General features: G+C 36.6%; 1 protein-coding gene across 24 annotated transcripts in view; it reads left to right on the top strand.

The window, feature by feature from the left end:
• NAALADL2 (N-acetylated alpha-linked acidic dipeptidase like 2) overlaps nucleotides 1-18,196 on the top strand; it is a 1,621,055-nt gene that overhangs the window by 1,146,501 nt on the left and 456,358 nt on the right. For all 24 annotated transcript variants that reach the window (XM_049867803.1, XM_049867806.1, XM_049867798.1 and 21 more), the window contains one exon: nucleotides 5,662-5,805. In XM_049867803.1, the coding sequence (XP_049723760.1) occupies nucleotides 5,662-5,805 (144 nt within the window). The remainder of the gene's footprint in view (nucleotides 1-5,661; nucleotides 5,806-18,196) is intronic.

The following is an 18,196-nucleotide window of genomic DNA, read 5'->3' as shown; positions in this document are numbered from 1 at the left end:
ATTTGTTCAGTGGTTATCAAACTCTGGAGTCCCTGTGGTGGTACAAATGCTTTACACACAGCTAACTGAAATGTTAGAGGTTCGAAAGGTGCCTCGGAAGAAAGACTTGGCAATCTACTTCTGAAAAATTAGCCATTGAAAACCTTATGGAGCACAGTTCTACTCTGACATACATGGGATCGCTAGGAGTTGGAATAGACTGGATGGCAACTGGTTTTTGTTTTTTATCAAAATCTAATGTGCATATGAATCCCCTGGGGATCTGGTTGAAATGCAGATTCTGAGATTCTGCATTTACAATTAGTTTCCAAATGATACCCATGCTGCTTTCCAACTTACACACCGAATAGAAAGGATCTGTGCTTGTATTTGCAGGCCTGCTGGTGCAGTGGTTAAGAGTTATGGCTACTAACCAAAAGGCTGGCAGTTGAAATCCACCAGCCACTCCTTGGAATCCCTATTGGGCAGTTCTCTGCCCTATAGGGTTGCTAAGAGTCAAATCCACGCAATGGTTTTTGTTCGTTTGTTTATGTTTACACTGATTAGTAAGGATCTCATGTTTACACCCCTCCCCCCCTCCCCCCCCCCAAACTGAGAGAAAGAAGCACAGAGAGGCAGAGAGAGAGAATCAGATGCAGAGGGTTGAGTTATATACGTCAGTTAGGATTGTTGTACTATCGTGCTCTACTGAGTTATGTTATCATCGCTGAGCCATGTGAGAGCCCTCTTGTTTTTTATTTTTATTTTTTTAACCAGCATATTCTGTACATTATCTAACCTCTCAGTGCCTTAATTCTGAGGCTCCCAGTGTCTGAGATTTCTAGTCTTTGAAGGTTTTATCTATTAAAAAAAAAAAAAATACTCTTTGGGTAATTGAGCCTTGCTGCTGAGCCCTGGTGGGATAGTCGTTAAGTGCTATAGCTGCTGACCAAAAGACCAGCAGTTGAAATCCACCAGGTGCTCCTTGGAAACTCTATGGGGCAGTTCTACTCTGTCCTGTAGGGTCACTATGGGTCAGAATCGACTGGATGCTAATGGGTTTAAATTTTTTTTTTCTTTTTTTTGGTACGTGAGTCAGAATCCACCCGACGGCAATGTTTGCTTGTTTGTTTTGGTATACACCAGCTTTTCAATTCAGTTCAGGAGCATTCTATTTTGCCACCAAAAACAATATTGGCATCTAACAAAACATTCATGTTTTTTACACTTGCATAAATGAGTGAGCATCAATAATTTGCAAAAGCATAATGCAAAGCCTTTTTTTTTTTACCATTGTAAAACATTTTTATTGAACTTCATTTCTTCTAAATTACCCCATTAGATTCAGCTCTAGGCTTCTGAGCTCATGACTGTTTTCAGCCATGAGCTGATGTAGCGTAAGTCAGAAGAGTGAAGACCCTTCAGGGTTACCTTAGTTTAGTAGCACAGGTAAATCAAATGGAATGACAATGAAATTTTTTACTTGTCACATTTGAAGCAGTGAGTTCATAATGGAATCAGACTTAGGAGCCCACATACACAGTTTCCTCTTTTTACCATGCGCATGTAGCCTTGTGTCAGGATGGGTTTATTGATGGGGTGGATCAGTTTGCACCTTAACCTGGATTACAGAGAGTGAGTGAAGTTAAGAGAGAATTAGCTGTCTATTAAAGTAAAAGTTGGCATCAATCAGTCTTTATTGAGTGAAAACAACGTATGGGGCATGATATAAATGCAGTAATGTAAAAGTTAGTGTGCTAAAATAAAACGTTCCAGACTCTGCTGTATGATACCCTTTGCATCGAGGCACATGATACACCTTGTTTTCATCTCATATAAATCAATTCTTATAGTTCACAATTTTTTATAACTGAATAAAAAAGGCGTGTTTGACTTTATGAAAACCTTCATAATTAAAAAAAAGAATTTCTTCTCTCAACTCTTCAATAAATGTTTCTTTTTTTAATGTAACTTTTGTCTATAATTTAATCTCAGTGTTCTGTAAGGTCCTGCTTTTAGTATCTGCTCTCAGAAGTGAACTGTTTGTCAAATTTCCATTAAGCAGAAGGTGAAAAAATTAATGAACCACTTATTTCAGATACCTCGAGACTAATGCAAGTCTATTAGTCATGCAGCAAATAAAAAAACAAAATTTTGGATATATTCAATTATGGCTTAGGGTTCACACATATTTAACTTTGAAATGTATTGTTTCATATGCTTAATAGAGCATTCTAGAGAATAAGGGAATACAGTTATAGATTTTTATTAACAGATAAATATGTCTTAGAAATGATTTTATTAATTGAAATCCTTTTTTAAGAAAATCTATGGATGGTAATTTTAAAACAAGGTTAATTAATGAGCTGATGGCAATGGAGGGGTTCTGAAAATCTATTCATATGTCTGCTAGGGGAGGGTGGGAGCTAGCTGGGGAGAAGGCATAAAAATACAGCAAGCATAGAATTATCCTTTACCCATTGGCTGTATTCCTGCTCCATTTTGTTGGCATTCAGAGAATCAGTTAGATGACTTGGGATTTAGAGTCTAGAGGAGAAAAGAAAAGTGTTTTTACATAATAATATTGCCAATTAGAAATGGCAACCACTGAGCTATAGGAGATGGAAATTGAATGGGCAAGGGGAAATCACATGGAGCTGAGGGCATCAGTCAAAGCTTCGTGGAGAAGGTGGCATGTGAGTTCAGCTTTGAAGGAAGTGTGTACTTTAGTCACATGTGATGCAGGAGAAGATCAATGAGAGTGGAAGGAATGGCTTAAGCAAAGGCATGAAGGGTAAATCACCGAATATGCAGAGGAACAGCTTAAGGCTTAGCAGGAGATGTATGAACAGGAGTGACAGGAAATACTACTAGAGAGAGAAGTTGGTACGAGTTTATGAGAGGCCTTGAATGGCAAGCTAAAGGGTTTAGTCTTCAGACAATGGGAGCCCATTGGATGTATTTGAACTGGGAAGAGGTGAAATCATGTAGCATTTTAAGAATTGTGTCAGCACCCACCATCTCGTGAAAACTGCAAAATAACAAAGACTCCATATTTCACGTAAATACTATTTCACTGTCCACTGTACACTAAATGATTCAAAGGTAATCGATGAGGGAGAAAATGAAGGCTGAGAGAGTCAAAGTGGGATGGCTGTAGCTGGGCTTCCAGCTGGTATGACAAGGCACATTGTCTGTGCTTTGAGATATTAATCACTGGCCCCATGAGCAGGCAGGAACTGCAGGAGACTCAGAGCTCACGTGTGTCTGAGAGCAGCCTCTTTGTTGCCTGAGAATCCCCTTCAGTTCACCCCAGTGTGCTCTATGACTATGAGCATCTTCTACAGGAAGCATGCATTGTCTGGTTCGTTGGCACACAACACATGAACCCCTCAGGAATGGCCACATGCTTAACTTAATGTTCTGCTATCACAGTCTTGAATTTTTCATACTTTTGGGGAGAGGCCCACATTTTCATTTACTCTGGGCTCAACAAATTACATAGACAGTCTTGGTACCGTGACATGAAAATGGTTGGATAGCAATGAACAACTCTACCTTCCAAATGAGCTGTCCTCTATCCATCTAAAAGGACTTAGGCACTTATGAGACCAGCACTGGGCTTATATAACAAAATAGATCCTAAACTTAAATCTTTACTATTTTTTCTTCAAAGCTGTGACTTCTACGGCTGCCACAGGCTTACACTAAATATCAGTTTTTAGCATCATGGTTTTCCAGATGATAAATTAAGGAAACACTTTTGTAACATATTTTCTTATTTATACTTTGCCTCCTGGAGCCTGGTTACCAGTATTGTTGAATTCTGCACCCCCTGCAGTCCTATCAAATTAAATTCTGAGAAAACCTTTAACAATTATTTTCCCTAATAAAAGTTCTGGAAAATATAATACTGTGTTCAAAAACATTATTGGTTGCCTGATAGAGTCAGTCTGTTGTATATTTCCTTTTCTGAGCCAGTATAAATATATAAGCTGAGTAAACGTTTTTTAGCTGTTTCCTGAACCACTATTTATTCTTTCTCTTTGCTCTGAATACTTGTGTATTTTTCTTTGAATGTTATCATCATAATTGTCTTCCCTCCTTATTTTGTTTAATATTTGTTTATTCCAAGTTAAATAGGAATGCAGCTTAAGTAGTCAAATATGTTCTACAAGACTTAATTTATAAAAACAGAATTCACAGTCTCCTATTTATGCTGCTCTGGGCTCCCTTGCCCCTCTCTCTAACTCTAAAAGCAAACAATCACTTTTAATATTTTTAGTTGTTATTTACCTCCCTGTCTCTAAGCATGTTTACAAATATACTTCATCATTTTTCAGTTGTATCCATTATATTGAATGACTATTATGGAAGATAAAGATTTCATTTTGGGATTAGCTCAACAGTCATTACTTATATTCTTGTGACTCTGGAAATATCGTTCATATTGGAGTCATGTAGCATACAATAACTACATTTCTTTCCTGCACAACTTTTTTGCTTATTTTAAAGCTAACAGTTGCTTTGTTTTAGAAATTTCTCTTTTTTTTAGGTATATCTAGCAATTCTTCAAATCTTAACTCTCTGAAATTACTGCGAATGTTTTTTCAGGACCTGAACGCATATCTGGTATTCCCTTAATTTCATCTTACTGAGGACCTCTCTTTCCAATATCCCTGACTTCTTGCTCTCATCTGTACTAGGTCTGTTGCAGAGGCATCACTGTACAATTTTGCTTGGCTAAGAGCTCAAATTTCAAAATGGCAAAATTAAGTTGTTTTGAAGTTATTTGTATGATTGGGATCTATTGCCTGATGGGTTTTAACGTAAGATGTCTTAGGTGAGTTGTTTTATTGGTTAAAAAAAAAAAAATTTTTTTTTTTTTTTTATTGGTAGACCCCCCCCCCCCCGATTTTCAATATTTTTACTTATTGTCTGTTGACCTGGTAATATTTACTAGAGGTGGGCCTTCTATTGCCCTTTCTGGGAGGAAGGTTCTGGGAGCCAACTAGAGGAAAACATCTGCAGATTCTCAATGTTTATAACCCCATCCCATTTTTGGAGTGCTACTGACACCTTGTTGTTTCTGATGTCTCCCTGTCCAGAGACTCAATTCAGTTTTCTGCTGGAGTGAGGGAGAAATAGTTACCCACATTGACTTGATGACAGGGTCAGGATTTCCTCAAACCCTGCTGTTTCCAAACTCTCTTTCACCCCTATTTTAATAGGTAGCTGGTGTTGCCAATTCCTAACCCTGTCTGGGGTTCGGTGGTACCGACTGTGTTGCTTCTCAGCCTCCCCTACCGCTGGCTTAAGCTTCTGTTTCCTAAGATCTGTTATGTTAGCTGACATTTATTCACCCACTTTCTTTTCAGTTCTCTTGGCCTCTGTGGATTAATGCTTTTTCATTCCTTTGTTGTCATTTTAGTGAAGTTTTGTGGGAAAACAGAGGCAAAGGCATGTGTGTGGTTTGTTATCTTTAACTGGGGTTTATGACTGTATTTGGACTGAATTTTTGGTATGAAATGCCTCAAATCATTTTTAATAAGTGACAGGGTAAGTAATAAGCAAAGAAATAAATGAGTATAAACTTCTTAAATATTTATGACAACAAACTTCTTTAAAATATTTTAAATTTGTATTTACCAACGATTTGGTTCCTTTTTCCTTTGAACACAGGTGGAAGCTTTAGACAAAACCGATCAAACCTCACCTCTCTACTTGTACAGCCCGTCTCTGCATCTCTCATTGCAAAACTCATCTCTTCGCCAGAGCAGAGAACCCAAAATGATGTCTGCAGGCCTCTCAAACTTCCAAGTGATGGTAAAGTATTGAATGTATTTCTGTGTGTCCTATAGTTTTTGTAAGGATGGAGATTATTCTCAGTTACTTAAATTGACATGTTTAGGATTATTCTTTTGAAAAATATTCACTTTTAATTAGGTGAGCATTTAATTCTCTCCTGTGACCCTTTAAGGAACACTTTTGGAAGGTAATTTTGATGAAGAGTGGGAGTTGACAAAACTGAGAGAATAGTAAAGGAAGAAAAAAAAAAAACATTCTGGAATGATACAGAGAAAAGTAGCTTTACAAATAAAATATTTTGTACATTCATGAAAGCCTGCTTAACATAGCTTCCCAGGTTCAGCTTCAGCAGTCTCGTTGCCTGCCAAGATTCAGTGGATAGAAGTCAGCTATCTGGGGTACGAAGTCTTTTAGTATAAAGCATTAAAGCCTAATTCCTGCAATTGACTAAAAAATCCCCCTGGCTTTATGCACCATTGCCCGAGAGATGCTTCTTGTAAGGCAGTGCAGTTTGTCAGGCCTTGTTGGACCACGTAGGGTAAAACTGAAGTAGTTAAGCTATCTGTGGCAGGATGAAAGCCATGGGCTGCATCTTATTTCTGCCTCCAGCCTCAGCATTAGAGTTCTAAAGAAGAGATCCTCTTTACATATGGTTAAATTTATATCTGGTTGCTGTGAAGTACAGCTTGAGGGCTCTGTTTTTGTGTCCAGACCTGGGGCTCAGCTTCCCATGTTTTATCTCAGCTTGTCTTTCTCTTGACAACAAAAGCATTACAAACACATATTTTGATGAAGCCAAGAAAAAAAGAAATATCTGAATAAGTTCAGGATTGCCTTCTGTTAGAGAGGATGTAGGCACAGTATGCTTTCCAAAACTGTGTAGACTGAGAGCCTTCCAAACTGCTCATCGATTGAGGACCCACCCATTGCTGTCAAGTTGATTATGACTCATAGTGATCCTATAGGATAGAGTAGAACTACCCCATAGGGTTTCCAAGGAGTACCTGTTGGATTTGAGCTGCCAACCTTTTGGTTAGCCGTAGCACTTAACCACTACGCCACCAGGGTTTCATCAATTGAGGAGAGTGGGAAAAATAAACACTGATAAGCCTATGTCCACAAAGCAGACATAAAGAGGCCCTCAAGGAGCTTTTTGTTCTGGGTTTTTTTTTTTTTTTTTTTTCCTACTGTGAGCCTCACAAAATGACGATAGGCCCTTTGGTTGTTGGGTCTCATCCCGTAGATTCTGACTCATAGCGACCCTATAGGACAGAGTAGAACTGCCCCATAGGGCTTCCTAGGCTGAAATCTTTACTGCAGCACATCATCAGGTCTTTTCTCCCGCAAAGCTACTGGTGGGTTCAAAGTGCTGACCTTTTAGTTAGCAGCTGAGCACTTAATCATTTTGTCACCAGGGCTCTGTCGTGGGCCCTGTGTGGTAAAAAATGTAGTTATCACTGTAATACTAGTTTAGCTGTAAGGAGAGCACTGGACTTGTAAAAGGCCAGACGTAAGCTCAGATTTAATCAGTTAACTCAGTAAACATGCGGAGTCCCTAATGTGGTCCAGTCACTGACCTGCCCTCAGCGAGCTGATGTTCCATGACCACTCATGTGCCTCCTGCTTTCTGGACGCCTCTGTGACTGCATCTACCCAAGGAACTCAAATTGTCTACCATCTCAAATTGTAAGAATCGAGTTATTATATATATCTGAGTACTTTTGTGCAGTGAAAATGTTACATGAATGTTAGAGAGTGTCTTCCTTATCTAATAGTATACCAATTTCTTTTCCAATATGTTGGGAAAAAAGTAATGACTGTTCCTATATTAAACAAAACTTAACATCATAAAAAAATGACAAGATTTTACAAAAGTAAAATTGAATCACTTCTTTTCAAAATGTGTATCTATATATATATTTGCTATTTTTCCCTATTAAAAATTTGATATATTCTTAGATGAAAATTAAATTTTATTAGAATAATGTAATGTCTGACTGTTAACATGATTTATTTTTTATATATTTCAAATGTATTTTGAAAATCTTTCTAATTCGTTAGCAGCTATAGCTATGTGAGTTGCATTTTTAGCATTTTTTCCAGCAGAGGTTTGAAAACATATTGAACTTATTATCTTCCAAAAATTGTGGTTACACTAAAATTGCAAATAGTACATTTTAGATTTTCAAGAAATATTCATTAACAAGAAATGTTATTTAAAACAAAACATTATTTTTGGTTGTACGTGACTCAGTCTGTTCACAGTGGCCTCAATATTCTGTGTACATGAGAAGATCCAGGAGAGGAGTACATAATGCCTTTCGGGTTAAAGAATGTCTTGATATACATACACACATATGTCTTGATATATACGTATGTGTGTGTATGTATGCATGTTTGTATATATATACATGGCGTATGGGTATATAAAGACTGTCTTGCCATGTATTATCCAAATATGTCTTGCATGTTTGTGTCTCTAAGATGTAAAGTCATATATATATATACATACATATATATATATATATATATGGAAACCCTGGTGGTGTAGTGATTAAGTGCTATGGCTGCTAACCAAAGGATTGGCAGTTCGAATCTGCCAGGCGCTCCTTGGAAACTCTATGGGGCAGTTCTACTCTGTCTTATAGGGTCACTATGAGTCAGAATCGGCTTGAAGGCACCGGATTTGTTTTTTGTTTTTGGTTTATATACATATATATATGTGTGTGTGTATACACTTTCATGCCAAAAAATCACTCAGGCCTTAAACTGAAAATCTGGAGGATTTATTCAGCCTTAAAGGTCCATTCGAATGAAGGAAATCACCAGCTCACATAAGAGAAAACATGGCAATTCCAGAGAGAAGGTCTCAGGCAGGGGCAGTTAAAGGGCTGGAAAAGGAAGTTACAAAAAGAAATCACTGATTGGTTAAACATTCATTGAGGTCAGAAGAAGAAGGGTTAAACAAAGCAGGGAAGAGGCTTTCATTGGATACGTATGCTTAGGTATGCTTTGGTAGGCTACAGAGATTGGTTATAAGAGTTACTTACAGAAGTTCATTTGGGCACAGAGATTTACAATCATAGCCACAAAATGCTTACAATGCATATCTTCCAGAACAGGCTATAAAAACAAATAGTTTGATGTAAAATATTTCTTTGGGTTATCTAATACCCAAGGCTGGTGCTAAGAATTGGTGCCAAGGCCCCTTCCTTAGAAACTACTTGCTCAGATGAAACTTTCCAGTTGCCTGGGGAATTTGATAACGGGGTTGGCTCCCAAGGTCTCTTTTCTGAGACATTGTTTTTTCATCCCTATCATCATGAAAATAATATTCCTTGGGTTTCTTAGGGCTGTCTTACATAAATGCATATGTGCCAATGTCCCCTCCATGGTGTGCATTTCTTTCACATCCTGACTTGGCCAAAGAGAAAATAACTTCCTAGCTACCCATATGGTTACTAGCTGGATAAGGAATCTGAAGAGAAGGTATTTTTAACTTCAGTTTTAATTCTGCTGAATGCAGAGAAAAACGTTGGTTTAGTTCAAGCGTTTTATTTTGGTCAAAGATTCAGAAAAATTTCTCTTCTATAACACTCACACACACACATTTATGGCAAGACATTATTTTATATATCCATAAATCCATACCTCTTTATTGTCAATTGAGATATATCTCAATGGACAGTGGAGTAGTATGGATTTGATATGGTGTGGCCTCCTTTAAGTCCCAACTTGAGAATGAAACTAATACAAAAATATAAAAAGGGATAGGTGAGAAATGGAGAGAGACAGAGTGAGGCATAGGCACAGAGAGAGAGAGAGAGACTGACTGACTTGACGGACTCATCCACTTCATTGAGAAGCTTTTTGGGGCATAGCAAGAGAAAATTCCTCAGTAGAGCTACAAAAGTAAGATAACTAAAAACTTGTTATAGGATAAGCTTTGTTTTAACAGTTTCTGGGCATCAATATGGGAGAAAATATCCAAAAGAAGAACATGGGGAAAAAGATCACATGTGTGCATAGATAATTTCCATATAGCATGCAAATGTATGGATTTGGTTGCTGCTCTTTATACAAAAAAATTCAGTGAGCTAGACCACTTTAGGAAAGACTGATCTCTGGAGATGAACTCAAGTTAAGAATTAGGAGTCACTGAACTGTGCAGTGGGGAGCCCTGGTAGCACAGTGTTTAAGTGCTCAGCTGCTAACCGAAAGGTCATCTACTCAAACCCACCAGCCACTCTGTGGGAGAAAGATGTGGCAGTCTGCTTCTGTAAAGATTTACAACCTTGGAAATCCTGTGGGGCCATTCTACTCTGTTCAATGGGGTTGCTATGAGTGGGAATCAGCTTGACAGCAATAGATTAATCAATGGGTTAAACTGCAGTGGTGACGCCCAGGTTTTGTGGTATGTCAAGCAGCCATTTGCACAGTGAACCTAGGTGTCTGAGCTGGAAGCTGGTAACAGAGCAATCAGTAGAACTAAAGATCAGGTTTCATGAGCTGCCAGCCTGAAGTCTTTGGACAAAAGAAAAAAAAAAAAAAAAGCTTTAGAAATCACTTTGAAGGACCATTCATCAAGGGTCTTAAACAGAGTGAGCATAGGTGGGAAACCTATTGTCCAAAGTCCGCAGAAAGTACTGTCAATTCTCTGTGCCCTGGGGAGTGCAGGTTGGGTTTACTGAGGGTGACACAGATCTGTTATTCACCCAGAACTTCTCAGGCTTCCAGCTTTCTGTCTCTATAGTTTTGATTTTAGGGAGGAAATGATTCAGCTTAGATTCAATCTAGAGTGTTTTTTTTTTTTTAATGTTTGCTAAAAAAGCCAAAGGCAACTTGAAACATACACTTTTAAAGAAAATTACTTTAACAAGCATTTTCTAATTTTTCAAAGTTTCTCAGCAGTTTTTCCCAGCTTCTCACCTTCTTATCAAACTATTTTTGCAAGTGCCCGTTCCTTCTTACAAATTACAGAAGCTGCAACTAAACTTTGAAGTTTATATGTGTGATAAAATCCGAGAGAGCATATGCTAGCTTTATATTTTGATGATCTGTTTTTCACAAAGAGTTGATGTTGTCACTTGCTAACTTAGAAATTGCCAGAAATTCCTCACTGACCTTCTGGTTCCATATCCTACTCTTCCTTTCATGTATTCTCTTTGGATCCCTATGTTCTGTATTATCCACATATGTCTTGCACCTTTGTGTCTCTAAGTGGTAAAGTTGTGTCCTCTACATCTTTCACTGCAAATGCCATCTCCTTTTTAAAAAGCCCTTTAGGAAAGATTAGTCCAAAGGACTAATGGGCCACAAGTACTACAGCCTCCACCAGCCTGAGTCCAGCATACCTAGATAGTGCCTGGCTACCATCATCGACTGCTCTGACAGGGATGACAAAAGAGGGTCCCAGACAGAGCTGGTGAAAAATGTAAAACAAAATTGTAGCTCACAAAAAAAATAAAAAAGCCAGACTTGCTGGTCTGACAGAGACTGGAGAAGCCCCAAGAGTATGGCCCCCAGATATCCTCTTAGCTCAGCAATGACGTCACTCCTACGATTCACCCTTCAGCCAAAGATTAGACAGGCCCATAAAAAAAAATGAGACAAATGGGCACACCAGCCCTGAGGCAAGGACGAGAAGGCAGAAGGGGACAGGAAAGCTGGTAACAGGGAACCCAAGGTCAAGAAGGGGAGAGTGATGACGTGTTGTGGAGTTGGCAACCAATGTCACAAAACAATATGTGTACGAGTTGTTTAACGAGAAGTTAATTTATTCTGTAAAACTCCATCTAAAGTACAGTAAAAAAAAGAAAAGAAAAAGCCCTTTAGGGTTCCGCTCAAGTTGGATGCAGTCTTTCCCTTTCCCCATTATGTTTTTGACACTCATATGCTTCTTGGCATTGTAATATGGGTTTATTTCAAACTAGATTGTAAGCAACTTTGGCTTTCATTGGAGTTGTTGCTTCCTCTTTCCTTCTATATCATTTCATTTCTTTAAGGTCATTTCCGTATGGCCCAGGATATGATCAATGTTCCACGAAAAACTGTGGACTGTGTCAATGGCAGGTGTAGTATACTCTATATGTCAGTTTAGACCTAACGTGTTAATAAGATAGTTCAAATCATCTATATTCTTATTACAAGTGTGAAAATCTCTCGCCCTATGTATACAAAAACTTGTAATTCTGTCAAGGTAATTATACTTGCCACACAGGGTATAAAATTCTGGGTTGGTAGTTATTTTCTTTTGTTACATTGAATCTCACATTCTAATGGCTCCTGTCTTTTCAATTTTATTCTCTAGAAGTGATCTATTTGTTACTTTATTGAAGTTAATCTAGCTCTCTCTCAATATATCTTGGGATAAATATTTTATGTGCTTATAAATTTAAATTTTCCATGTATTTCCAATTATTGGACCACTTATTAGATCAAGTGACCTTCTTTACAGCTAGTAATACTTCACCCGAAATTTGATTTGGCCTAATATTTATTTAGCCATACCAGCTTTCTTTTGGTTACTATCTTTATATTTTTTAAAAATATTTTTGTACTTTTAAACTTCTTTTATCTTTATCTTTTACCATGTCTTATTAATAGAAGATAGTTTAAATTTTTTAACATAATAGGATCACCTTTTAACTGGAACATTTGGCCAGTTACATTTAATGTGATTACTGGTATATTCATGTTTATATTTTTCAGTTTAATTTGGGTTTCCTCTTTGTAGCTCATGTCTTTCCTTTCTCCTTAATTTTTTGTATTTTTCCCTCTATTATTTTCAAAGTTATAAACACTTTTGCATTCTTCTAGAGTACACTAGAAGTTAAGACCTACTAAAGTTTAATGTTTACAAATACCTCTTTCCACCAGTACAAAAACCTTAGAATACTTAATTAAGCCCATTTATATCTTTACTTAGAGTCGGAATCGACTCAATGGCAGTGGGTTAGTGGGTATATCTTATATGTTATTGTTCCACTGTATTTTAATTCTATCATATTTTTTAATTGCACAAGACCTTATTATTATTAAATGCAGTCAGTATCTATTTAAATTTACATACATAAACTACTTTCTTGCTCTTTATTTCTGCTTGCATCTCAGAAATTCCATCACAGCTCATTTTCCTTCTGGCTAAAGTACATTTTTCAGAATTTCCTACAATGAGATTCTGATGATGGCAATGTCGCAAGATACCTTGTTTGTCTTTTGAAATACCCTGATTATAAAATATGTATATATATATTTTTTTCCACTGGGATTTATTATTATTTTCTCATTGTCACTGTAACAAATTAACAAAGATTTAGTGGCTTAAACTACACAAATTTATTATCTTATAGTTCTGGATTTGGAAATCTAAAATGGGTTTACTGGGCTAAAATCAAGATGTTGGCAGGACTGCATTCCTTCTGGAGGCTCTAGGAGAGAATCTTTTCCTTGAATTTTCCAGCTTCTAAAGGCCATCTGCATTTCTTGGCTTGTGATACTTTTCTCCTTCTTCAAAGCCAGCAGTGTAACATCTTCAGAGCTCTCTCTTTCTAGTGATTACATGGGGTCCACCCATATCATTCAGGATAGCCATCTCATCACAAGATCCTTAATTTAATTACATCTACAAAGTCCCTTTTGCTATGTAAGGCAGCATAGTCACAGACTCCAGGCATTAGGATGTGGGCATCTCTAGGGGAAGGACATTATTCTACTGCCAAACGGTATAAAATTCTGGGTTGGTAGTTATTTTCTTTAATTTCATTACACATTCTAATGGCTTCTGTCTTTTAAATTTGTTCTCTAGAAGTGATCTATCAGTTTGTTACTTTATTGAGGTTAATCTGTCTATTTATCTCTCTCTCTTTTTTTCTGGCTGTTTTAGAAGTTTTTTTTTTTTTTTTTTTAATTACTATTACATCTCCTGCTTTGTACCAGTGTGGCATCATCATCTACGGCTGCTGCCTGAGGTGCCAATGTTGCCAGCTCCACCTAATGATTTTAGGCCTGAATCATTCAGGAAGAGAAAGGAAGTGAAGGGGAAGAGGAGAGAACACGAATTGTTTCGAGTGCAAGAATTTTTAATCAACATGTTGCCATATGTACACTTACCCCATTGCTTCTAGACGGTATATAATATCCAAAAGGGGACATTGACTGCATTTAATATTTCCATTACTCCAGGGATAGACACATAGATGGCCCTGCATTCCTTGTTTCCAAACATTCTAGGTTCAATTGCTCTCTGGTCGTTGTTTTTTTTTTTTTTATTTCGAGAACCTTATTCTATGGCTTTCTTGTATCTAGTATTAGTTTTGAAAAGTTTAGTATCAGTTTGGTTTTTGTTCCATTGTAAGTAATCTGCTGTTTCACTTTGGGAACATTTAGAATTTTTTCTTTGGTTTCTATTATTTCAAGTTTCACTGTAACATATATAGGTGCATTTCCCTCTTTTTTTTTTTTTCTGGAACACTTACTATTATTATTATCTTCAACTATATTCTTACCTCCACTGATTTTTCTACTTCTTCTGGGATTCTTTCAATCAACTTATTTGTATTCACCGTATCTCTTAGTTTTAATTTCATGTTTTCTTTTTTTTTTTTTTTTTCATTCTTTCCTGTGGTTCTCTAGGAAAAAAAATCAATCTGATAATCTGGCTTTTTAATTAATTCTTCAGTTGTACCCATATATTATCAACTGTATGTATCTATTTACCCTGTCTATTGGTATATTTATTCCAATTATTGTGTTTTCTATACCTATTATTTAATCTTTTTAAAATGTTTTCTGGTTTTGTTTCATATTGTTAATACATTCCTTTCTCTGTTTGTGGTTAACTATGATGTTCATTTTAAATTCTTGTACTGTGTTTTCCAATATCTTTAATTAAGGTGGCATATGTGTTCAAGGCCTTAACTTTCTTTTATGGTGGCTATGAACCTCAGATATCTACTTATTTTAGTTTGGGAGTTAACATTGCCCTGGAGGTGTTAGCTCCCTTCTTGTGACTGATGTGGGGTGGGGGAACTGAAGCACCAGCCCTAGTCTGGATCGGTTTAAGAGAAGAGACTTACTTTGTCCTTGCATATTATTCTAAAATATTCTAACCTACCCTTATTTTTTTTAAAAATCGTGAAGCAGCTACAGTTTCCAAAAATTCAACACGATAATATGAAGTACTAGGAGAAGTCAAGCTCCTTACATTTTAATCCCACAGTCCCTGGGATTTTAGAGGAAATGAATAAAAGCCCAAGAGTACAGGTTCGCCCAAGCCTCTGTAACAGTGCCTCAAAGAGCAGATATGGGGAGCCTACCTAACCCAGTTTCTGTTCCATCTGTCAATATTTTATTTTCAGATTTTTGTCCATAAACACACACATTTTGCCTAAGTATATACATTACATATACCACTATGTATTCTATTATTTTCACTTACAGTATGTTCATGTTTCTATGTATTCCTTTAAAGCTTTCACAGCCACACATTTTATCTCAACTTTCTAAATCATTTCCTGTTTAGGATACTTACGTTGTTTTCTGTAGTTGCCATTACAGATTATACTGCAGAGAATTGAATTATTCCTGTAGGATAAATTCCAAAGAATGGGATTGCAATCGTTATTGCTATGAAGAATAATATTGCCCTACCAATGGATTGTTCAGATTACCCATGGCAAAAGCAGTTGATGTGTCTTCAGAGTGCCAGTTCATCCAAGATTCTCGGACATTCATGATTAAAATTGAAACTGTATTCACGGTTCTGTTACTAGTTAAGGAAAATAGATTCTGTGTATTTGTTTTCATACATAGATGTGGAATAATATAAAACAATATATATTGGGATCAACATCATCTGTAGGATATAAATGAGTAGATAAAAGGCTTCCTTTTGCTATGTTAATATATCATTATTTGGACCTGACCTTTTCTGATATAGAAAGAGTCCTGACAGTTGGAAGGATCCAATGTAAATATAGCATCCTCCTCAGAGCAAGCCGTTGTATGCTTCTTTTTAATAGGAGCCTTAGGCTTCGGGATGCAGAACATCCCGAATAAAACAATTTTAAGTTCTTCCGTAAAAATGCCTAAAAATTCAGAATGAAGTGTAGCAAAAAATGTTTTTAAAAAGCAGCTGTCAAACAAGGAAGTCAGAAATCCAAAAGCAACGATGAAGAGAGTGCTGGAAATTCAGAAAGGTAAGTAAGAGTTGACTCTGTGGTTTCCTGGTGCTGAGAGGTTCTGACTAAAAAATGAAACCTGTCGCTGTTGAGTTGATTCTGACTCGTAGTTCACCCTGTGGGACAGAGTAGAACTTCCCCATAGGGCTTCCAAGGAGTGGCTGGTGGATTTGAACTGCTGACCTTTTGGTTAGCAGCCTGAGCTCTTAACTATTGTACCACCAGAACTCCTAAGAGTTTCTGTATCCTGCTAAATTAGAGCTCTGGAATATAACACCCACATGGGGAAAAGACACATGTGTTATGTGCTCATGGAAGACAGGGAGTTGGAAATAAAACTGTCATACAAAATCAGAACCATAGGGTAGAAGTGGGAGACCAGAAAGAGATTCATCCACAGGTACAGGAAAACTTTCATCTGCCAGAGTATTAGATGAGAAAAAAAAAAAAAATCTTCCTTTAGAAATCAAAAACTCTGGCTCAGAATTTCAATTATTTTGTGGTATAGGAATCCCAAGCAAAAATAAAAAAAAAAAGAATGAAAATTGATCCCAAGCCAGAGATTCCCCTGTGATGCCTGGCAAAAGCAAACACAATACTGGGACTATATGTGCCTGAGAAATGTGTATCGAATGGAGCAACTAAATTGACATCATGGAAATTGTGAGAAAAAGACTTTGCATAAAAATATTTGGGGGATAAAGAAGATATAATGAATTATTCATCAGAAAGATATAGCACTTCTAAACTTGTATATATCTTACAAACTAGCCTAAAAATATGTGAAGAAAGATTCCATACTATTGAGAGGATAAGCTGATAAATTCGCCACCATCGTGGCAAACTTTGACATGGCTCAGTAATTAACAAAGAAATCATATAGAGCAGTTAAAAAGGAAATCACTACACAATTTTCAGACTTAATCTACTGCACATATATATGAAGTGCTGTACCCATCAAATAGGGGTTCACATTCTTTATATGTCATATTTATAAAGATGTTTATTCACTATTTATTAGATATAATAGTTTCTATGGTCACAAAACAAATCTCAACTAATGTCCAACTATCAAAAGCATACAGACTTGGTTCTCTGTCTATAATTAAATTGTTAGATATTGATAAATATTTGGATATTTAAAAATATACTTCAGAATAATGTGTATGTTATAGATAGAATTATAATAAAAGTTGAAAATTTTAAAAATATGTAAGATTATAAATATATATAAAAAATAATGAACTATAGTTATATAGAATATCTGTAGCCTTAAATGCATGTTTATGTATACATATAGAGAGAAAGAGGGAGAGAGAGAATATAATTCAGTACAACTATTTACCATTGAATCGATTCCAACTCCTGGTGATCCCACGTGTGTCAGAGTAGAGCAGTGCTCCATAGTGTTTTGAGCGACCTTTCATCCAAGTCACCTCTGGGTGAACTCAAACCTCCAACTTTTTGGTGAGCAGCTGAGCATGTTAATCCACCATTTCAGACATTATAAGTCTATGTTAATTAAAAGAGTGTGGCTCTGGTTAAAATGCAATGCAAAGTAAGACTAAAAACAAATCTATATATGAATTAAAAATTAGAACTGATTAAATGACAACTTTATTAATATTTAGTGGTGGGAAAAAAAGGCAAATTATTAAATAAATTATATGAGAACAATTTGCAATTCCATGGATGCCTACTTCAGAACATTCTGGTTGGATTAAGGACATAATTTGGAAAACCAATTTTATAACTCTTGAGCAACATTTTCATGACATCAGAAAAAGAAAGTATTTCCTAAGCCAAACAAAACAAAAAATTCCCCACGAACGCTCAAGGCAAATATCAATAGGTTTGACTGTTAATATTTTTAAAACCTAATAAATACAGTAAAAATGTAAACCACAGATTGAAAGGTATCTGTAATCTAGATACCTAAATCAAAATACCAAACCAGTTGCCTTTGGGTTGATTCTGATTCATAGCAAGTCCACGTGTGTCAGAGTAGAATTGTACACAACGTTTTCAATGGCTGATTCTTCAGAAATAGATCGCAGGCCTTCCTTCTGGGGCACTTCTGGTGGATTTGAACCTCCAACCCTTTGGTGAGCAACTGAGCATGTTAACTATTTATACCACCCAGGGATTCCAAACCAGTTGCTGTTGACTGCAACTCAGGACAACCCCATGTGTGTCAAGGTAGAATTGTGAGGGAATAATATTCATAA

The sequence above is a fragment of the Elephas maximus genome, chromosome 23 (genome assembly GCF_024166365.1).
Source record: "Elephas maximus indicus isolate mEleMax1 chromosome 23, mEleMax1 primary haplotype, whole genome shotgun sequence".
NCBI lineage: Eukaryota > Metazoa > Chordata > Mammalia > Proboscidea > Elephantidae > Elephas > Elephas maximus.
Note: the sequence above shows the minus strand (reverse complement) of the source record. Positions and strands in the feature narration are given on the sequence as shown.